At 48.7% G+C, this 22,968-nt stretch overlaps 1 protein-coding gene across 3 annotated transcripts; it reads right to left on the bottom strand.

Annotated features, from left to right (window-relative positions):
• Positions 1 to 1,117: 1,117 nt before the first annotated feature.
• On the bottom strand, positions 1,118 to 22,873 carry USP28 (ubiquitin specific peptidase 28). Of its 3 annotated transcripts, XM_058041171.1 has the most exons (26): positions 22,821 to 22,873; positions 19,538 to 19,617; positions 19,131 to 19,263; positions 18,524 to 18,635; positions 18,195 to 18,357; positions 17,171 to 17,257; positions 16,598 to 16,735; positions 16,102 to 16,175; positions 15,551 to 15,627; positions 15,286 to 15,434; positions 13,164 to 13,291; positions 12,896 to 12,991; positions 12,348 to 12,527; positions 11,433 to 11,647; positions 11,122 to 11,192; positions 10,580 to 10,808; positions 9,008 to 9,211; positions 8,357 to 8,496; positions 7,981 to 8,166; positions 6,966 to 7,061; positions 5,964 to 6,142; positions 5,793 to 5,871; positions 5,402 to 5,481; positions 4,295 to 4,418; positions 3,596 to 3,794; positions 1,118 to 2,207 (listed from the first exon to the last, which is right to left on the bottom strand). In XM_058041171.1, exons 1-26 carry the CDS (start codon positions 22,855 to 22,857, stop codon positions 2,032 to 2,034), a joined length of 3,432 nt encoding a protein of 1,143 aa, XP_057897154.1. In that variant the 5' UTR covers positions 22,858 to 22,873; the 3' UTR covers positions 1,118 to 2,031. The 3 variants fall into 3 exon arrangements, with proteins under 3 accessions (XP_057897154.1, XP_057897155.1, XP_057897156.1); XM_058041172.1 differs by lacking the exons at positions 6,966 to 7,061; positions 7,981 to 8,166 and having other exon boundaries at positions 19,538 to 19,615; positions 22,816 to 22,870; XM_058041173.1 differs by lacking the exons at positions 15,286 to 15,434; positions 15,551 to 15,627; positions 16,102 to 16,175; ... (5 more) ...; positions 19,538 to 19,617; positions 22,821 to 22,873 and adding an exon at positions 14,889 to 15,260.
• Between the last annotated feature and the right edge of the window lie 95 nt (positions 22,874 to 22,968).

Raw genomic sequence — 22,968 nt, 5'->3', positions numbered from 1 at the left:
TTGGACACGGAGTTCACCGCTGGTTTAATCCCTGCAGCTCAGAGCCGTGGGCGCGTGACCCATCTCAAGGCAGGCCCAGCCCTGGGGAAAGCAAAGTCCACTCGCTCTAAGTCCCATTTTGAAACCTGCACTTTGCTCAGCTGGAGGAGAGGAAGGAGCAGATGGGCAAGGAAAGGGAACAGTGATGATCACAGGCAGTTCTGGTGCTGCAGGACTGGGGACAGAGCTAGTGCTGCTGAGAGTGAAGTGGAAGAGGCAGGTGCTCAGTCCTTCTGAAAGAGAATCAAACAAGGTCGAACTGAGGGGCACTGTTCCTGGCCATCACCTCCCAAGGAGCTGCACCCCCTGCCAGCTCCCTAGGAGGGCTGACCAACCCAGGGAGCACGGAGGCTGTTTTGGCTCTAACTCCCTTGAGAAATGGGAGAACAGGACAGTGAGCAAAGGTTTTCAGCCTGGGAACGCTCCTCCTGTCCAGCTCAGACCAAATACCATGACGTCCCCAGCACCACTCCTGACACTCTTTGTTGGTTCCTTAAAACAGGCTGTGGGCATGGGCTGGGCATTTCAGCTTCTGGCAGCAACACAAAGAACAGGGCAAAGCCACTGTTTCACGAGTCAGAACAAACAGGCTCTCCTCTTCCCAAACCACATCCTACTGCCTGCAAGTGCACAAAAGCTGCCTGGCAATGCCAAGTGTTGCCTGGGAGGAGGTAGCATGCCTCTGGGTGGGTGATGGCCTGGGGACTCTGTTCAAGAGCTCCACCTTTCCATTCACTGAAGGCCAAGCACCCTGAGCAGTAAGCTGAAGGCCTCATCCCACTGCTCTGTCACAACAATGAGGGGAACAAGCTGCAAGAGCAGCACTGGCACTGCAGCACCCTGGTCCCTGAGGAGGCACGGGTCACTGCTGGGACACTGGCAGCCAGACGACCTGTGGATAAAAGCAGCTCTACTTCATCATGAAGTCACCAGGAGAGTGCAAGATTCTCCCACATGAGCATTTTATTCCTAAATACTGCGGAAACACCCCCTGACAGGATGGTGGAACCACCTTTAAGGCAGCTCTGCTAATGACAACACATTTTGTACAGAGGGAACCTTCAGGCAGAACCCTAGAGTGGAATAAAGACATGGAAGGAGCTTTTTCATTCTAACATAGAACAAATGCTTTTATTGCACTGTTAGAAAACTCTGCATAGTTCCAAAAAACAGGATCCCCCTCCACTGACTCAGAACTTTTGGCTTACAACTGCTGCAGCTCCAATGCAAGCACAGGGTGACCGCAAAAGGAAATGCCAACAGGGCACTCTGTTAACAAAGTCAACACAAACGCCCACCACCAACACAAGGGGCTGATCTGAGCCCTCAAGTTGCCATTGACAGTAATCCAGCCCTGACCCACCACCCGAGGGGAGAAGGAAGTTTGCTTTCCGGCCACAAGGGGAATATCCTTTGGGGTGATGTGACTGCCCTGAGCCAGTCAGCTCCTGCCAGGCACAAACCCACAGCCCCGTCCTGGCTCCTCACTGCCAGGATTTGCCTGTCTCTTCAAGGAAGGCTCCTGCGTGGTTTCTCGTGCCAGCTGGAATACAAAAGGCAAAAGCCTGCTTGACTTGACCACCACACAGAGCTGCGTGCATGACTGCCCACGCTGCAGAGCACGAGCCACTGCTCCTTGCTGCCTCCTCCTCACTCAGCCCGGGCTCCTGTGAGCAGGAGTGTGGCTGGACTGGAACACGCAGGCAGTGGCCGTTCAGGGAGCTGTGGAGGTGCCCGAGAGCGCAGCCCCAGCTGCCCAGGGGCTGCAGCTCGAGGGCTGCCAGGACAGAGGAGCCTCTGGAGCCCGGCTGGGCCCCACGGCGCTGCTGCGCCTCGCACTGTAACAGTGGTCCAGGTCCTTCGTGTTACCGCCTTACGTTCTGCCTCACAAGTGCAATACTGCTTTTTATCCGCTCGTATTTACAAAGAACACAGCTTGGAATCCCAAGGGCCCCTCTGCTCCCGCTGCAGCCCCGGCGTGCCCGCCCGCGGCTACTGCACGGCCACGGCCGAGGCGCCGTGGATGGACTCCATGACGGCCGCAAAGCGGCTGCACAGGTCGTAGGGGGAGTTGGGCCGGATCTTCGGGGGCTCCTTCAGCACAATGACCTCGGTGGAGCCATCCAGGAGCCGGGGCAGCAGCTCACCCAGCTTCATCTGCAGCTTTGCTGTCAAGGGGAAAGGAGGACACAGTCAGTGGCAGCAATGGCAGAGGGCTCCAGCGCCGGGATAAGGAGCTGTGGTGCCTTTTGCAGGTTCCTCTCCCTGCGCTGAGAGCCGCCCAGCCCATCACCAGGGACCAGCAGTGGCTGCTGAGGCAGAGGAGGCCCCGCACGGGCAGCCCTGCCTGCCTCCCAGGGCTCTGTGAGGGAGGCTCCACTGCCACCTGGCTGCCTGAGCACAGGCCGTGTCCCACTGAGACACGAGACACGGAGCGTTCCCCGGAAAGGTGCTCCTGTCCCGGCTGTCAGTGAAGAACCACTGCGTGCTTCAGGGTGACACCCAAATATTGACTGTGCAACTGAGGGCAATGGAGCCTCCACATCCTGTACCCCCCAGACAGGCCAGTTCAGCCCGTGCTGAGCTGGCACCATCCACTCCCAGGGCAGGCCTGAGGCCCCTGGGGTGCACGACACACCACAGCCCCTATGATACACCACGGCCCCCACGACACACCACGGCCCCAATGACACACCACGGCCCCCACGGGGGAAGAGGAGTGAGCAGGCAACACCTGAGCCAGCCCACGTGACATGGGAGGGGTGAGCAGCTTCTGGTTCTTTGAAACCTTCTCTGTAAGCAAAGGCTGTCACATCCAGCCCAGCAACTGGGATAAATGTATCCAATATTAATTTTTACAACATTATTTTGAGAATAAACCTCTGTGGTTTTGCATAATTTTCTTTCATCAAGTTTACCCCCTGTTAGCGATAAGAACTCTGCAGGGACTCCCCAGACCTTCACACACATGTCAAGGCAAGTCAGGACCAATTTGTCTGACGAGAAATGACCTGAGGGGAGTCACAAGTCACAGAGGCTGACTCCAGAAGAAAACACAGAACAAGAACAGCTGCCCAGAACCAACATTTAGCTCTACAATGACAAACTCCTCTTCAGAAGGCAGAGATGCCCCAAATCTGCTCCCCCATTCCATCTTCCATAACCTTGGTCTCTGATAACACCTGCTCCTCCCTCCTGAAGAGGAGCATGCCATGCCACAAAGCATGTCTGCATTCACCTGCCATTCCTGGGTACCTCCAGTCAGGCAGAAGCCCTGACAGAAGACCCAAGCCCCTCAAGGGAACTCTAAGCCATTCTTGGGACATCAGCTGTCCCATTTTAGGGATGAGGTACACTTCTGCAGCTTTAGTGCAAAAGACTAATTTCTTCTGTAACAGGATTTAATGGGTCATTCAAATGCATTTCTCCTCCCACAATTAGAAGGGCCTTGATGGGCTGCAGTGCAGACACTGAGTATTTAATTTTAGATGGTCTTTAATTCCTTCTCAGTTCAGATCCAGATACTGCCTGCCCATGAACAGCAGCCATGTCCTACCGTCCATGTCTTCTCGTCCCAAATAGGAGCACCAGCGGTTCCTCATGACCTCGATGGCATCCAGGTCCTCTTTGGAGATCTCAAAGTTGTTCATGAGATGCATGCAGGGGATGATCAGCTCATTCAGGATGCTCACACCCTCTGACACATGAGCTTCTTCACAGCTGACAAAAAGAGAAGCTGCCACCTCGTTCAGCTTCTGGGGGTGGAAGGAGAATTGGGGACAGACTTGTAAAGAACAAGCATGGACCATGGATAAGCATCCAGGAAAGGCCCAGCTTGGGCCCTGCACTGGCAGCCATGCAGAGAATAAGGACTAACAAACAACACCAGGGGCTGGTGGAACAGCCACTTTCAGGCATGGGAAACACACCATAGAAAACAGACTTGAAAACATATATATGCATACACATGCAGGCAATTTGCTGTATCTGTATACAGAGAGCACAGCTTATTTACAGTTCTGGTTTGAAGATGGCAAGAACCAGATCTGCCTTTGCCTAGATTCCCTGAAACCTATGTGGCATGTTCTTTAATTGAATCATGATCATTATTAGCTTTCCATATTGCTGCTAGCACTCAGCAAGGGGCAGAGTCACATCAATAGACATAACAGTTACACTGGTCTTGGCTGCCATGGTGCCCCGGCTGCTCCCTCCCCTCCTCTCCGAAGTGAGTGCTGAGCTCCTGGATACAAACCAGGAGACATTTCCTCCGGTACAAGGCGATCAGCGACTCGCTCACGCCGCGGTTGGTTCCCTTCAGCAGCAGTTTGGTGTTGCTTTGGTAGGCGTAGACCAGGTAGGTGAGTGACTCTTGGTACCTGCAAGAAGAGGGTCAGCTCTGCAGGCTTTGGGCTCTGCCAGGGCCGTGACTGCAGCCTTTCCCTGGGCTCAGCTCAGGAAACCTTTCCTGCTGGGCCTGGCTGGAAGATTCAGGCTCGATGGGAAAAGCTGTATTTCCTTGCCAAAGCACAAAAGAACAGATGCCCCATGTCAAGCCATTCCTGCTCCTTTTTGCCCAGAATGCCAAACAAGTTCTGGGCAGAGCCCCTTAAAACCAAGTTTATGTGCAATGTGCTTGTTTCTGTGTTTGTTTTCTGTACTGCTCCAGGAACTGCACTATGAGAGGACACTCCAAGAAGGGCAGAAGGCTGTGTATTTCAGTCCCTCGCACACTTCAAGCTACAGATGAGAAAACAGAACTGCTGACAGGGATTAGGTCAATTTGGGGTAATTCTAAACTGCTCTTGTCATGTCTCATGTCAATTTGCCCACCTGAATTTGGTGGCTTGTCACTGTGAACCACCTTGGAGTTCAGTTCTGTTTCCATCCAGGAATAATTTCTGAAAGCCTACACCATTGAAGGAAAATACAGGTTCTAGAATGGTAAGGAGGAAACCAAGGCCCTTTGAGAGCTCCAAACTATGTGTTTGCACAAAGTGTAAATCCATCTAAAGGCACTTTCCTTTTAATACAGGAGTCCAAGGTGAAAAATCCCAAAGTGATGGCAATCATTCCTGCAAATTCATTTCCGGAAAACAGAATATAAAGCTCTACTTCCCAAAGGGAAATCCTAGGGGAAACTCTCAGAACTGTCAGGCAGCCAGCCAGCAGCTCACCCTCATATTTTTTAAACTGTTAACCAAGCTCGATTGTGGATTCAAGAAGACCTATTAGCAGGTCAAAAAATCTCCCACTGGCCTCAAACACAGGCCATTGTGGCTCAGAAAGAAAAATTTTTGTCACAGTGGCCTTTACTTTTAGCTACAACTTATCTTGTCCAAACACAATTAGAGGAACTTACTTTCTATTCTGGTAGAGTTCCAACCCCGTCAGCAGGTAAATGGACACCTTGCGGAAAAGGCTGTAGTCCTCGTGCCATCTCTGTGAGGAGAGGAGGAAACAGAGCATCAGCCTCAGCTGGAACACCCACATGCAGTCTGGGGTTCAGTTCTACCCTTTTAAGTGTTTAAATGTCTCTCATCAGTGACACATATGAATTTAGCCAACTGCAGACACTCCTCCAAGCTCAGATTTCCGTTGTATTCCTTCTCCCACAGCAGCTTCCTGCAGACACCCTCTGCCAAGTGGCCACTGTGCTGGCCATGCAGCTCCATGCCGTGCTCCTCATTTCCCAGTTTGAACAGAGCCAGCTACGACAGCTTGAAGGATCAGACAGCTCTCTGGTCCCTTACCTTGTACTCCTCCATGTCAACATCGTCAGGACCGATTTCGCTCAGCTTTGCCCGTGCCACCTTCATGATGCTGATGGACCTGCTCCATGTGAGCAGAAAGGAGAAAAATCACAACAGTGGCCTTTGCACATCCAGGTGGGAAAAGCCCTCCCTGGAACCCTGAGCACTCACCGTTCATCGTAGCTGAGGTTCTTGTCTGCAAACTGCTCGAGGAGGGTCCGTTCCACCACCTGCTGCGGAGCGTTGTTCTGCAGGAAGTAGATGAGCACGTGCTGCAAGCGGGCGTCGTTCTGGGGGGTCGGGGTCTCTTTGGAAAGCAGGTACAGCCGGGAGTACTCCTCGTGGAATGCCTGCCAACAGAACACAGGTACTGACAGATCCACCCGTGTGCCCGTGGGAATGCCACAGCAGCTCAAACCGGTCCTGCTTGGAAGGACTCTGGTGGTGACACCGAGCCTCCTCTGCTGGTGATATCCCAGTGCTCAAAGAAGCCCACCAACACCTCAGCTCTAAACCAATGGCCCCCACAGCCAGGCAAGTCCCACGTGTAAAGTGTGAGCTTCCAAAAGTGCCAGGGTGTGTAAATGCCTTTGAGAGAGGGTACAGCTGCCTTAGACCCATTTGGCAACCCTCTGACAAGTGCCCAGGCTGCCAAAATCGACTGGGACACACTTCTACCTGCTGAGGTGCAAGAGTATCTTGTGATTTATAATGCCATAGATTAACAGCATGGATGATTCTGTCCATCTGGTATTTTTAGTTAAATTTACCTGCCTGTAAAATCTAACACCAGCTTCAGCATTCACCAGTGGTTATGCTTTCAAACCTCTGTTCACACAGACATTTCTTGACATCTTTGACAGCAGAGGTCACAAGTAAGCAAGTATGTTCAGGAGGAAAAAACCAAATTTTACAGTACTAAAATAAGCAGAAAAAAGTTTCTGTTTGTCTTGGCAGGAGGGTGTTCCCTTGCAAGCTCTAAAAATTGTTTTGAACCCGTGGATATCTCATCACTGTAAGAGCGCAGGAACTAAAATGCAGGGCAAAGGCCATTAACCAGAAGAAAAAGTGCACAAATCGTTCCCTTTACATTCCTGACCTGTCAATATGGCACATACTCTATTCTGGGAAAACAGATATCCATACTATTTGATTTAGCAAACAAATCAATACCTTAACAAGCCCTGCTTCAGACCCGTCACGATCAAAGGTCTGGCGGGCTTTTGCAATAGCCAGGATGACACCTTGCATGGCTGGACTCAGCATCACCTACCACAAAAGCAGGAGAACAGACACAAACAGGAACAAGGAAAACAGTAACAGACAGGGAAAGAACAGACAGCACAGTGAAGAATGGAAGAAACTTTCAAAAGTAAGATTTAAAGGAAATTGTATGAGTACAGGGTGTGATAACTGGGGCTGTGAGTTACTTGCATGCTACTGACTCTATCCATCACATGCACTTTACATGCTGGGCTTTTTTTAGGCATTTAAAGATCTCAAGGCTGGTCACTCCACACCCTTGAATTTTTAAATTCAACTAGTGAGAAGGTAAAGCAGGCTGGCCATGTCCCCACCATGTCCCAACTCAATCTTCCTAAGACATGTAAAATAAATGCAGAACCTGTGGTGCAGCAGTTCCTTGAGCCAAGATCACTCCAGAACATCTCAAACCTACTCAAGGAGTGACAGCCCCAGTGTTTGTGTGAAATCCAACTCATGCAAGTGAGAGAACTTCAAAACACTGCTTGAGCATGTATGAGAGTGGTTAAAGTCAGACCCCAAAAAAAATCAGTGGGCAGGGTATGTAAATTATGCTATTGGGATTAAAGTCTTTGACTGGGGACAAAATAGTAACTGAAGACAGCAGAGAGACTTGTAAAGAAATTAACACGGGTAGGATCGATTTTGATACAGTTGTGCCAAAAAGAGGAATTATGACCAACATGCAGATTGACAAACTGAGTACTCTTATGGAGCTCCTTTTCTGATGACATTTAAAAATGGAATTATGGAATGATGTGGTCCCCCTTCCCTTCCACAGTAGGAAAACTGACTTTGTACAGGGTGTTACTCCTATGACAGACACTATGACACCCACCCTTAGGGCAGCTCAAAGCCAGCTAACTACAAAGCTAGAGGCTAACGAGCACCAGTAATTTATTAATCCCTGCACCGGGATCTGTACCTCCTCATTATATCCATCTGCATCGGATCTAACGGGAATCTTCCCCACACTGGGGATTTCCACTTCAGAGACCTGTGAGCTAGTTTGGGCAGCAGCCTCTGCTTCCTGAGTGTCCCGGGGCTGCTCTGCCTGAACTGTGGGGGATATTTCTTCTGGATGGGCCTTCAGTGGCTCTACCTCCTTGCGCTGTGGCCAAGAAGAAAAAGAAGAGAGTGAGTAAGAAAATCCAAAGCCAAAAACAGGAAAGCCAAAGGGGACTGAGCTAAACATGGCGCAGCTACAGAACTTCACAGAAATGGGAAAAGCAAAGGTCTATCAAGAAGAATAATCTGGAGACAAGAAGGGGGAGGTTCTTGGGCCAAGGCTGAGCTCCTACCTCGCACAGAGCTGCCTCGACGCCGTTCTTCTCGTAGGCATCAGCAGTGTTGGCAATGGCCTTGGCAGTCTGCTCCTTGGCAATCCTGGCATGTTCCGAGGACAGGGAGTGCACGCTCGGCTCACACACTGGGGACTGCTCTGTCAGGACAGATGTGTGGTACTAGTCAGCAAGAGCTACAAGGTTTTTTTTTCTCTCATGTTCAAAAATGCTTTGCAGCTTGTCCGTGCAGTTTTACACAGCTGCTGCCTTCCTGCCCGAGGTGAAGGCACTTGAGGCGAGTGTGTGCGTACCCCGTTCCAGCGGGAATGGCACACGGCATCAGGGGTTCCTACTCCAGAGAACAGCACTTGTCCACTCCGTATTTGTGAAAAAACAAAAAAAGCTGGAAATGAACTGATATTAGCCCATGATGAGTAAGTGAATGGGAAACTGCATTTCTGGGGACAGGCTTGGAAGGATGCACATGCAAAACCAGCAGAACAGCCTTTTGTACTGTCAGGGCAGAGCCTCCAGCAGCTGCCTTTGCTGCCTCTTTCGCACCTGCTCCTGCATTCTGACACATTTGTGCAAGGCTTCAACACAGTGGTACTAGTGACCAGCTGGCTGTTCCTGGTTCTGACACTGTCTGCAAATTCAGAGCGAGATTACCTGGTCCTGACTCAGAAGAGAGGTCCTGCAATTCAGAAGTAGGTGAAGGCTCCATCTGAGGAATCTTACAAGATTGCTCCTCATCCCACTCCTCTGCCTCCTGCTCCAGGCGCCAGTTGTCCTCCTGGATGTAGTGTCTCAGTTCTGGGGACAAAGCTTCCACTTCCTTCTGGAGCTGTCTAGCCTCTGGGCCCTCACCCTCATCTGGAGGAAATGCAAGACTGGCATAAGGAAACACACTGTGGCAGGGCACCACCCTTAGGGACTAAGCACACGCACAACATCATGGGCAGCACAGGAAATTGGCTGAGGGATAAAAGGGGAAAGAAGCCAAATTTTCTACTGGCTCTGTAATTTAAGGTGATCCAGAAGCAAAGGTGCAAAAATAAAGACAAATCTACAGAGTTATCTAAAACAAACCCCTGTTTTGTTCTACTACTGGACAGCATTTACACAGAGCAATTCCAGAACCAGCATCTGCTGATGCAGGTCAGACACATCCTGGTCCAAGGGCTCCAGGTGCACAGGGAACAGCACTGAACTGCCAACAGCTGGAAAGTTCACAGCTCAGCCAGAGATGACACACCTTCATCACTGTACAGCAGGTAAGGTAAGGGCTGCATGGGTTCTATAGCACGAGTATCACACTGATATTTCTTAGTGCTTTTTAGGTGTACTTCAGTATTCACTTGTAAAACAGCACAAAACCCAAGCAGCATCAGCTTCAGACAAGTCCTAAAATTTATCAAAAGCAAATGGCAACTTTCTACAGCAGATATTTTTATGCACCCTTTGCAAAATGCTTTAAAAAACAACAAAAAAATGCATTAAATAGGAGAAAAAAAATGTGTTTGTTTCAGAACTGTCATAAGAAAACAAAGAACAACCTCCAGATCCTCATCAGCCACATTTAGCAATGAACAGAATGTCAGCTCTCCATTGTTTCTTTCCATTTATTATATCAAAATGAGCCACGCGTGAAATTATTGTGTCCTTGTACAGCTGTTTGCCATGTCTAGAGCCACGTGCACAGCAATTTCTCCACAAAGCACTGGCATGGCAAACACACTAAGTCTGAGCCACTCAGGTACCAATACCTCTCGGGGAAAGGCTGCACAAAAAAGAGCCCATTTAGATTATGTGTAATCATCAAAGACCAAGCAAATGAGCCAGGAAGTGTGATAAAAATGGGACAGAAAGTGGTGGTGTTTTACATGCCCTGAGGAAACAAATGCTGCCATGTAAACACTACAAAAAGTCAAAATGAAGAAGACAAGCACTAGATGCATGTTAAATGTGGCAAAGGGGCAGTGTTAGCCTGTACACACATGATTCACGCGTGAGGTGCTGTTTCCAATCTCAAATGGATGCTTCTCCTGGCAGTTTTCAGTCCTACCAGGTATTTAGAAATGAATCGAGCATGAAGCAGATTATTTAATCCTATCCGAGGTGAAGTTTTGTGCTTTGTCAAAAGATAGCTGTGCTGAAGGAGCTGAGGAACATAATGATCATGCAGGCCAGAGAGACACAGCAGCACACACATGTCATTAACCAGCAGTTGTGGCCGTGTACCTGCACCAACAGGGGACACCTGGTCACTGATGTACATCAGGCAGTAGGCACTGGCATTCCTCAAGCCTCCAAACGACTCTCGCTCCAGCTCTTCCCACGACGACTCTGTCACTGAGATGTCATTGTACTTGAGCCATCTTTTACGGGGCTGGTCATAGATGAAGGCCCAGTAGTGCCCTGCATTTGCCTGCCCCTCATGGACCAGGACTGCATGCAAGCGATAGGGAACCTGCAAAGTGACAAGGACATCGCTCAGGGGCGCAGCCAGGGACTGATTCTGCCTGACCTCTCCACACCAACACTGGGAATGTTTGTAGGTGCAGCATGGCACAAGAGTCGAGCAATTTGATAAATTTATTACTGGGTGAAAACTGACTTTTAAGGAAAGAAGAAACAAGATTTTCGTAACTAAATCTTTCTCTGCTTCATCACTGGAAATTTAAAAATACAGTGGAAGGGGCAATTTAAACCAATGTCTACTAACAAAAATGAGGATCAGGAATACTAGGTTAATATTTACATACTGAAGCTGCATTTCCTACCTGCTGGAGGAGAGGGTCACAGTACATCTGTTCGATGGACAGGTTGATTCTGGCAATAGATTCCTTCAGATCTGCCAAGAACATCAACCATGAGAGAAATGCATAAAAATTAATGACTACTCATCAGGCTATGCTAGCTCCTTTCACTTCAAAGAATTTGAGGCCATGCAGAGAATATCAGATAGACTCAACACCAGAGCTCAAACAGGGACAAAATTATTTGTAGTTCAGGCTGTATCCAGCAAAGCTACAGGGGAGAAACCAGGTGGGCACTGAGGAGGAAAATCCCTACAAATGCGTTTGGGGCCAACCTTGCACGTCCTGCTCGATCTCGTTCCTCCATCGCTGCAGACACGTCTGAACCAGGTTCAGCTCTTCCCTGGAGACCACGTGAGGAGCTGGACGCTCAGACAGCTCTGCAGGTGAAACAGGAGGCTGGAGATCCATACTGGAGCTCTGCTGTGGTGAAGAATTGGCCACAAAGAAAGCTTCATCTTCAGTCCTAGCATCAGTCCTTTCTTGTATGCTGTGGAGCAAAATCCAAGAGTAGTGGGCAGGTTTTTTAATCTTTCTCTAGTTTTTCTTGTTTCGGAAAAGAATACAAAATAAACCAAACAAAAATTACTCTAGAGCTGGAGCAGGATTTCCTTTCCAGAGCAGTATAAAATGTAGAGAGAACAAGTACACTGAAATGTGCTTCAGCCTCCACAGTCCAAACTCAAATACAGGAAGAATACTAAGGCAAATTCTTAGGGAACTCTCTAAGCACAGATCCACAATGAGCAATGCTAAAAATTCCTTCCATTGCTACTAAGAAAACGTGCGTGTGTACTCAGCTTAATTTAGAGTGTTAAACCAACCATGCTAGCCTGGGTTATAATAATCTAATATTGCTGTAATTTACTGGTCAATGAAGCAAAAAAAAAAATGAGTAGCCTAACCCAAAAGAGCACATAATTTAGTTCTTAACTGCTGCTTAGGCAAGGAATATAGGGATGCTCTTGGACAAGGAGAAAGAACAGAACAAGATGCAGTGTTTTATTTACACCAACAGAACCAAATGACCAGCAAAGCAGTGACCCACTACTTGCACGAGCATTTGCACACTACAGTATTGTGTTCACCAGCGCCCAGATAAATAACACACTTTTGGAAAGCCACCCAGGACCATTTAGTTGGGAGGTGAAGCATCCTCCTGTGCATCCTTTTAATTTCTGTTTACTGACCTGTTTGGCTGTGAAAGCACATCCAAAACATTAGGCTTGGCCTGGGAGTGCAGGGGAGTTGTTTGAGAGCTCTGAGCAGGGCAAACAGCCCCAGCTGGCTTTGTGGCAATGAACTCGAGCACATACTGCAGCATGTCTGGCAGCGGAAAGCGGGCTGGGCCAGAGCCATATTCCATGTACCTAGGGGAAAATGCAAGGTGTTGTATGAAGGAAGGAATGAGATAGGTTTAAACCTCATGGGACAAGAGAAGAACAACTTTTTCTGTAATGTGCTACTGGGCTTCCTCACCTACATTGCCAGTGCAGCTGAAAGTGTCAACTCTGCTCTTGAAAGAATTTATTCCTATAACAGTGCCAGTAAAATTTAGAAACAATTGAAGAGACAGGTTTGTTTTTGAAAATACTCTTCCTTCTCCCACATGTTTCAGAACAAGCACGTTGCTGTTTCTGCTTCCCCTACAAGCTCCTCTACTATTGGAAAGCTCATTTAAAATTAAACATTTGCACTCTTCCAGAGGGCATAAAAATAAAACCAGCTGACTACTCACCTTTCCAGTTTCTGCTGCAGAGTCACCATTTTCTCCTTCAATCTCTTAATTTCCTCTCTTTTCATCTGAATAAGATCTTTATTGCAGTAGAGGTACCTAAACAGAAATACAGAGCCCCGTTTGCCAGGTGAGATTCGTTTACTTCTAACATCCACCATCTTCCATAAATATTTTAGAATCTTTTCTTGCTCACCCAAACAACCTTTTTAATTTCTTTATTTATAGCAAAGCAACAGCTTTAAACATACCATGCAACAGGCCAACTCACCTGTCCATATACATAGTCTGGGGAAACTCTAGCTTGGTGTGAATTTTCTCTGGCTGTCCTAGTGACTGATTGAACTCAAATCGGGAGAGTTCAAAGGTCAGAACTGGTGGGAGTTTTGTAAACCAGCGCTGTAACAAAAGCAGAAATGCCCCCAGAGGGAAATGTTTTAAGATGACTGCTAATGGCACATTTCAGACTGATCCTATATGATTTCAGACTGATTTAAAAGTCTCTGTCTTTAAGCACAGAATTAGGTTTTGTTTGCAGAGTGACTAGTCAGAAAGCCAAATTTTACAAGTTAGTAATTTATGCTTCCATTTTACATTTTTACTGTGAAAAAGCCTCATAATTGCTCTCAAGATTACTTGTCATTGCCTAATGCATCCAGCTTGACAGATTATTAAGTCCAGCACTGAATTTTACAAATTAGTTGAGGCTACACACAATCTGCACATCATCTAGGAGCCCCCAAGAGAGTTCTTTTCTGAGGAAGATCACATGCAGCGATGAACAAACCAGGAGTCCTCCTGCAGCACCAGAATCCTTATTCTCTCTCAGTCTACTTGCAAACTACTTGATTTAGGGGAGTCAGAGAAGACCCCCAACTACTTTCTGCAGCTTCACACACTACTTCAAAGAGTTATGCTGAAAGAAAAATTATCAGTTGAATTTACACTTCCTCTTGCTCTTCCTGGATTCACAACAACTTCCAGCATCCACTGCCAGATACTTCCTTTACCTATTTTAGCTTGGCACCACCCACTTCATGCTCCCCTCTGGATTCAGGATGGGCACACTAAGCTCCTTGTCCTTTGTGGAATTCGTGTCAGATGTGCTGCAGCAACAAAACTGCCCCACACCAGAGCTTTCTAAGCAGCAGCCCATAACCACAAAGGAGGAATGATTTATGCTGCCATAGTCTGGGAGAAGTTTCTGTTAACTCCCCTGCTGCTTTGACTTTCAGCACACTTGCCTAGGTGCTCAAGAGACAAAATCATTATTCCCTATGTCCCCTGTCATGCCACCACATCCTAGGGAGTGAAACTAAGATGCACAATTTCCCCAGTAAGGCTTCTCAGAAATTAAGGCAGAGCCCTTTCCTCCTATCTGTGCAGACAGAAGAATTAAAACAGCTCCATGATGGGTCAAATTTCCCTTAATTTTGGGAAAGAATTTTGAGGAACTAAAAAAGCTTGGATTGAAACGAACCTGCCTGGTGAGCTCCAAGGTGCCTTTGTCTCCAGCGCCAGCCAGCACCAGCTACACCCACATCCCCTGTAAATGCACCTGAACTGCTTCAGGCAGAAACCAGGAAAACCCAGGACAAACACTGAAGTCCGGGGTCAGAACAGAGCTCCCCTGCTCAAGACTTTGTTTCTCCTTTGCTAGACTAAACCACAGCAACACAATTTCCAGACATTCTCATAGAACTGAAATACTCTTCCCTGCCCTGCCTACACCAGATACCTTTGCCAATGTTGTTTCCCAGCCTCTCTCCAAGCTAACTTTTGCTGCACCTACACACACAGGAGGCTGAATGCAATGGTGCTTCTTCACCTTGCTGCAACTAAGTTTTTTATGATTGGTTTGTGATTAGTGAGATTAAAAAAAAAAAAAAAAGAAATGAAATCATCACAGTCAGAAAATAAGAGTGAAACCAAGAAGAAAAACCCCAAACCGTACACAATATAATAGGGAGAAAGAGACAAATTCCAAATGGCATACCATGGAGTTAAGCACTGTACTTTTACCCTCCGAAAATATGGAGGCAGTAGGTCTCCCCCTACTCAGGTACAGGTAGGCTTCAACAGAAAGAGAGAGACTTGACTCAGAGGCAGACATTGACCTTTGCAATTTAAAATAAACTCTCTGAACTGGTTACATAGAACGTCACATCTTTATAAATCAGCAAAGACTTCGTGTCTAACTACACTAAGTGTCTGAACACCTAACACTAACAGACATTTACATGAGATTCCAGGTATCCAGAAAATGTTTTGTATTCAATTCTTAGAGAACACTCACAGTTGCCATTCAAAGTTATCAGAGTAGCCCTGCACTGTGTGTGCTGCACTTTTCTGCAGCAGGCAACCAAAGGCTCGACAAAAAAGGTCAAACTAACCTCCTGTCCATACTTCACTGACTGAGATGCTGTTGCCTCATCCATCTCTCCCTCCACCATGGCTCCTTCCAAGCACTCATTCAAGTTCCGGTAACCATTTACCTGAAGGGGATACTGACCAAAGGTCTCAATCTTGGAAAAAGTGTTGCCTGGATGATGGAAACCATACAGAAACCATGAGCTAACTCAAGAGAACAAAAATTCTGGTTAACTCCAAAACACTCAAAGGAGTTAAAAAGTTCAATCTACCAAGCCCTTAACTCACCCTCATGGACACCCTCCGTCAGGAAAGTCCCGTAGAAGAGCTGCACCATTGGGTTTTCGGATTTGTCCCCAAGGCTCCTGTTTCAGAGAGCAAAAGCACACTTTCATTTGCAGCTGGAGATTACAAAAGAACCCCAAGTCGTAATCTAAGCCTGTCTGGGGGCCTACAGGCAAAAGAACATTTTTCGATCCAAGCACTAAATAAAGAGGATGCTTCTCATTAATTTTCATGTTCCAAAGCAATGATAACACTTACACTGGCAAGAGGGGGGGAAAATGTTAAGATGACAGCTTCTGAAAGGAAGTTTCAAACTACCAGAGCTTTTCTGTTCACCAGGGCTGCTGAGCTCCCTCAAAAGCTCATTTACTCTGCAGGCCATACTGGCACTGAGTGAAGTCCCACACTCACAAACAGGAGATGCAGACATAACGTTTCAAGCTGAGTAAGCCTCATCCACAGGAAACAAAGAACACTCATTTGCTCAAAATTTTCACATAAAGTCCTCCAACTTATTAAAAACCTCCTTAGATCAAGCTCCCGAGAACACTCACGTGACATTCACAGTGAGCTGGAATGCATCCTCCAGCCAGTCCAGTAGTTTGTGTGTAAACTCACTCACGTCTTGCTGCAAGAGAGATGAGAGTGGAGAGTCAGTCGTGACACCCACCAGAAGGTGTTCCCCCAGTCTGCTGAGCACTGACACAACCTGACTGGTACAGCCGCCCCCACTCAGCTGAGCTACGAAAGACTCAAGTGCTGGGCTGATTTAGACTGATAATGAACTCTGCTTATCTGAACACTAGATCAGAGGAAATTATCGTGATCGCTCCCTGACTACGCAGATGGCGCTGGGTAGTGCCATGCTACGCTGGCTGGGTAATTAGCACGCATGTACATTCTGCTCTAATGACACAGGGACAGCTGCTTGTCGGCTGACAAACATGGGAAAAGGCCTCTGAAAGCACCAGCAGGGTGAGGCAAAATGGGGGTGCCGTGGCTGTGACTGCTGGTTTGAAGAGAGCTAAAGGATTTTCAACATGGTTTTACCTGTGGTTGTTCAGCTGATCTAAACACGTCCCTCAAGAGTTCCAGTGCTGCAGAAGGGTCTACAAACTTACGCCATGTCCCCAGCATTAATGCAAACAGACACTGAAGTTCTTGCATGAATGCAATATTTCTTTTTCCCTGCATTGCAAAAAGAAGAAAAGTCAAAGCCATCCTGCAGCTCTAAAAAGCATTATCTTAAAACACAGCACTACTGAACACCACAGGCACATATAGTAAAAGGTACACAACCAGCTGCACACTGGCTCAAATACCACTTCTTCTACTATGTATGCAAACCAATGAGTCATCTGGAACGGCCAAAGAAGTTTTATAGGAAAAACATCTCCCCACACAGCAGTTAAAGACTCTATAGAACAGCGATACAAGAAGCAGCCCTTTTTTTTCCTATCCTGATTCTGTCTTTGAGAATTTCCTAAATTTATCTTAAACACAGCCACATGATTTTAAAGCCACAGGTCTCAGATAGCCCCAAATTAAATCTGGTTAGAGAAAGAGCAGAATGCTACACCACAAAAGAGGGAAACTTGACAGTGTTACTGAATCAAAACTTACAGTGTGACTACGACAACTCTCAAGCACATTCTGTGGGAGGGAGTAGCCAAGGACCAGCCTCCGGAAATCTGGCAACTGGAACAGAGACTGAAAGGAGAGGAGACGTAAAGCTCGGTCAGCATCTGCAAGGACTGGACTCACTGCAATCTGATGCCCTGTTTTCACTCTGACTTGACAGGTTTCTTTTGTAACTTCACATTCCCAATGGTCCCATGTTACTGGATGCATGTTTACAGTGTGAGCAGCCCTTTGCTGGACCAGCACAGAATCAGAATAATGGAATTAACTGGGCTGGAACAGACCTTTGAGATCATCAGCATGTTTGCACCCACCCAAAGGGCGAAATCTCATCCTGCCATTTCTAGGACAGATATAAACTTTTCAGGAAAATCATTCTATTCTGCACAGGCAGGCTCAGAAAAGCATCCAAGAAGAAGCCATAGTGAGAAGAACCCATTTGCAGCTTTCTTACTTCCTCTCAGAGCTCAAGACAAATGATTAACATCTCTCTGCTGATGTGAAATGGTTAGGAGAGACAAATCTGCTCAGTTCCACTTACTATTGTCTCTTCTTCAGATCATTACTAATAATATATGCTGCCTAGTTGTTTATTTGTCCAAGCATCTATGCCAGTGTATTCCATTAACTGAAATATGATACACCATGTGTTATCGAGCCAACAATAACTGCAGTAAAATTAAATTACCAGTTCACTTTGCCAGGCAAGCTTCTATCATTTCAGCAGGCACCTGGCCATCACTGCACAACTCCCTGCATACAGACACACAGATTCTCTGTATCTGTAGCTATTTTTAAGTAAAGCCTATTTAACTGCTCTTTGGCTCTTTCTGCACAGGCACATCACATAAACACAGAAGTTTCTGTGTTTGAGCAGGGTCACGTTCACTCATCTGCATACGATGACTCCCCCACAGAACTGCTGCATGTTTACTTCTAACTGAGAAACACTCTGACTCCAAGGCCATAGCAAGTTTGAGATCAGAGAACTTTTTTTGCTGATTACCTGTATAACAGCACTAAACCAACACGTATTTCCTATGTTTTTCATTCCAACAGGCCAGTCACCCGCTCTTCTCCAGTCACTCTGCTTGGGGCTCTCTCCCCAGACTTCGCAGCGTTTCCTTTTGGAGCGGTTTTTGTTTTCAGCAGAATGGGCATCCTGTGGTCTGTCACAAGAGAGAAACACTGTGCGGTAAAAGCTACAGCAATCAAGCTCCCCTCCAGCCAGTAGGTGTCCACCTGGCAGGTGATCTATGCTAGTTCTCCAGTTAGCAGTCTCAGAACCCACTGATATCTGGAAAGCCAAAGTGGGGGTCTTACAGCTCCACTGACCTTTCAGCTGCATCCCTTTCTGCAGCTGAGGCTTTGGGTGATTCCAGTGGTCTGACAGTGTTGGCTGTGCGGAGGCTGTCTTGGTTGTGAGGGGCAGGTGCAGCACCAACATCTAGAAGTAGAGGCAGCATTCTGATCAGTTTTCCACCAACAGCAGCAAACATTCTCTTTAAGAGAAAATTCTAGAAAACATCATACTTCACAAACATGGCTCTTCAACCAATACAAGCAAAATTTCCTAGTTCAGGTTTTAAACAGAAATCCCTGTTCAGATCATGCCAGGCAGCCTAGGAGCCACTGAGTGAGCTGGATGAGGAGAACAGGGCAAAGCATGCAGCTGTGCACTACCCAGATTTCCTTACAGCTAAATTCAGAGCTTAAGGAAACAGTTCAGAGCTCTTGAAATAGAGAGACAGGATCATCAGCTTTTTAACTGTGATGTGTCACCTCCAAACATTATTAAAACACTACTAAGCGATCAGTACTGGCAAAATATGCACCAGAACAGAAGCTGGAGGGATGTGCTGCTGGCAGAAGCAGGGAGGATGGATATTTCCCCTTTGAGCTCACACATGAAGCTGCAGGAGTGAGCAGAGGTGAGGCTTACCCTGTGGGAGCTGTTTGCCCACCACACTCCCTTCCCAGGCGGATGGTTCTGCAGCAGCTGGGCTCTGCACCGGCTCTGGAGCAGGGTCCTCTGTCAGGAAGGTGACTGCTTCCATGAGATCTCCATCAGCAGCCTGGCAGAATGAGAGGGGAAAGCAAAGCACCAGTGAGGAGAAGAACAGCAAAGCATTTACCCTTTGCCTCTCACACACCCAGGCTGATCCTTTATCACTCTCACAAGCTACACATGGACCATTCCAACAAGGACCAGCCCATCATCAGCTGACAAACACACCAGCAAACACCTGTGTGCTATGTTGGGCGGGAGCCCCAACTTGCCTGACTTCTTGGACAAAATCGACAAAATCAGAGCTCTCTTTCCCCAAAACGATGGCAATATACACCAACCTTTAGAGCAGCAAGCAGGAATGCTGAATCCTGAATTCCTGTGATCTCTTTCATCTGATTTAGGAGCACCTGGCAATCCTATGTGCAAGAAATAAAGTCAGCTTATGTGAAAAGGTGACCAGGATGGACATCAAGCTGTTTCTGCAAGGCTTGCTGAGGGCCCAGCAGAGCACTGCTTCTTTCCTTCCTTTCTGCTGAGACACTGACACTCAAGCCCAGTCACACTTGCTTAATGCAAACAGCAACATCAGCTTGAACATCGCACTCGGGGTTTTCCCTGCTGAATTCACAGACTGACATGCAAGCCCCCGTATCCTCAGGAGAACGCGGGCAGGCCCGGGGGCCAGGCCCCCCTCGCTGTGGGATGTGTGCACCTGTGGAGGGAAGGGGCTCCCTGCCCCCGAGGCAGTGGCATGTGCAGCAGGACATATAAGGCGGCCGCCTGCTCCCAGGGCACGGTCAGGAGCTATTTTCAGTGTGGTGGCACATGCCATTTGTGCATGTCACTTCTTACTGACAATAAGGTGTCAGAGCAAGGGCCCAGGAGCCTGTCATGCTCCTCCTTCCCACTCCACATACAGCACTTGAGGTTTGGGGAGACACTTGCTGCTCAAGGCCCCATGGTATGGTTGGTTCGGCCACTTAAAACAAATGATTACAGAACCTCTCTTTACCAGACTTACAAAGTCTTTGCAGCCTAGGCTAACCACAGGGTGGTCACTGCACATGGCAAGCACAAATAACCTCAGTCAATGACTACTAGGAGAGGCACCTCTCCACAAGGAGCCTCCCAGCACTGGGGTCCCACCAGCCCTGCCCATGGCTGCAGTTCAGCTGATGCTGCTGCCAAAGGCTCACTCTGGGTGACAACTGAGATGCAGCTCCATAACGCTGGCATTGCATGTGGTATGGCAAAAACATTACAGCAGGAACAACTGCTGGGTCTGTATCCTGATTTACAGAGGCTGTAGAGGATCCTGCAGTCAGCACAGCCTGATCAATCCCAGTTCCTTAAGATCACACTTTTAATTAATTTTAACCAGCAAAGTTGCAGGCAAATGAACTCCAGTTTCTACTTACTCTCACCATTGAAAAAAAATTAAGATGCTTCCAGGCCACTGGAACACAAGTTCCACCCAGTGAGTAATGAGTCAACTACTATTTGAGCCCCCCACCCATACTGGTCATGGATGATACTCCACACACAAAGACAGCACACACCTGTGTTAGCTATTCAAACAAAAAACTCCTATTCTGGTGGCAATTCTCTGTCCCTTTTAAAACACTACTTTTGCTCAACTTCTACAAGAAAGAGCACACATGTGTGTGCAACCCCCCTCAACTCCATGTGCTCTTTATCCTGAGAAAAGCCAAGACAGCCTGGAACGTCTCAGAAGCCCCAGGAGGAGCTGCCTGATGAGGAGCCAAGGCTGTGAGGCTGGGGGCAGGCATACTCCCACAAAGGCAAACCACTTAAATCATGTTGCTAATTTTGCTGCCTTAGCGCGTGCCGTGCATGTCGGCTGACCCCACCTTGCGCCGCAGGGCAGATTTTTCCAGTGAAGAAAAAACCCCACAAACACCCTTGCTAATACACTGCATTATAATAATGAAACCTGAGGCAGGACAGGGCATGATTTTCTGTGGTTTTTCTGCTCCAGCACACAGAGAGAGAAGTCACAAAGGCTGCTGTAAGCATAAAAGCCAATTACTGATCCTCTGCTCTACGTTACCATTTAATTTTTCAATGATTTTTGTGTGCTTTTATTCAGCCTTTGAGGAAAGGTTTGTGCTAACAGCAGAGAGCTTATCCTGTACCACTTTTGAGAGGGTTATGGCAGCCTGGGGCAGCCCACAGAAGCCACCAGGAACCACTCTTTGTGCAACCAATTTGTTAAGATTTTGGGGATTGTGCGTGGTTTTGTTGCCATAACTAGTCTGGTTATTGCTTTCTGAGGTTACACGCCATGGGGCTACAAAACAAGCTCTGTAGCTGGTAATTAACACCAGTGTGCTGCCACTGCTAACACACCCTGCACTTGCAAACCCAAACTGAACCAAAGCCCTACCTGCTGGAAAAATAACAACCCAAACCCAAATCCTATTAGTATTAAATTACAGCAACAAGAGATGAGTACAAAACCAAGAGGCTGAGAGGAAGGAGGGTACTACAGATAAAATTACAAGGTCAGCCAAGAATGATGGAATAGAAAGGTTTTGCCATTTTCCTGCTCTGAGGTGACTCACCGCCCTCAGAAGTTTGTTTTGATGAGAAACTGTGAAAAGGGAAAGGAGCAAATGCAGTGCAAGAGTTCAAGGGGGTTCCAGAAATAAGCACCCACAAGGAGGAGGAAGGCTGCAGCACAGAAGCAGCACCCAGAGCCTTGGCCTTCAGCCTCTGCTCCTCACACACTTTCATCGTGGGGGAGAATGGATACGGAGAGGGCTGGAAACCCACAGGCGGCAGCAGGAACAAAGCCCACGTTCCCGGCCAAGGCTTTCACAAACCAATATCCGCCACAACAAGAAGCTGCAGGCAGCAACCCCGGACTGCATTAACGTGTGCAAGATGCACACAGAGGGCACGGTCCGGTCCCTGTCCCCGCCAGACCCGGGCACGGCTGCTGCACTGATGCCACTCCTAACGCACAACCAAAGGGCTGACACCCCCATCCCATCGCACCCCGTAACTCTGACCTCTCTGAAACGCATCTCTTGGGTCCTAAGAGCACCGAGATGCTACAGGACAGTGCAGAGCCCTGTGTCAATTCGGGATGGTCCGGGCTTCAGTCCCCCGAGCACTGACACAGCCTCGCGTCCGGGTCCGGGTCCCTTCAGAGCCGATTTACGCAGAGCCCTCAAGCTTGGAGCAACAGTTTTCGCTGCCTTGCCCCAGGAGGTGCTGCTCGGCGGCGGGGAGGGCACACGCGTTCCTGCTCCCCGCAGAGCGGAGGGTGTCTGAGCGCCCGCCCGAGCCCTTTCCCGTGGTACCGGCGCATCGCGCGGCGCCGCGCGGAGCCCGTTATTCCCAACGAAACCCGACGGGGCGGGCTCCGGGAGCGCGCAGAGCGGGGAAGCGCTGCGGGCCGGCCCCGAGCGGCCGCGGGCCGCGGGCTCGGGGCGCAGCGGGGCCGCCGCGCTGCGAGGCTCGGTCCAGCGGCAGCCCCGGCCCGCGCGGGGGGCGCCGCCCGCCGCCCTCCTGGGGCTCGGCCCGCCGTTCCCCCGCCCCAGCGCCCCCGGCACCCCGCCCGCCCCGCGGGCTCGCCCCGCCGCCTCACCTCGCCGCCGCCGCCGCCCCGGGCCCGCAGCTCGGCCGTCATGGGGCCGCCGGCAGCGGCGCCGTCCGCACAGCGCACGCGCGGCCGCTCCGGTTCCGGCCGCGCCGCCCGCCGGGGCCGGGGCCGCGGCCGCCCGTGCCCGTCTGTGTGTCC

Source organism: Melospiza georgiana, chromosome 27 (genome assembly GCF_028018845.1).
Source record: "Melospiza georgiana isolate bMelGeo1 chromosome 27, bMelGeo1.pri, whole genome shotgun sequence".
NCBI lineage: Eukaryota > Metazoa > Chordata > Aves > Passeriformes > Passerellidae > Melospiza > Melospiza georgiana.
This window is presented reverse-complemented; position numbering and strand designations above follow the sequence as displayed.

Excerpts from the sequence above, each read along its gene's own strand:
- USP28 (XM_058041171.1), bottom strand. The coding sequence starts at position 22,857 with ATGACGGCCGAGCTGCGGGCCCGGGGCGGCGGCGGCG. Across the intron at positions 11,193-11,432 it reads GATCGAGCAGGACGTGCAAG|ATCTGAAGGAATCTATTGCC; the intron begins GTTGGCCCCAAA and ends TGTTCTTGGCAG. Across the intron at positions 4,419-5,401 it reads GAACTCTACCAGAATAGAAA|GTACCAAGAGTCACTCACCT; the intron begins GTAAGTTCCTCT and ends CTCTTCTTGCAG.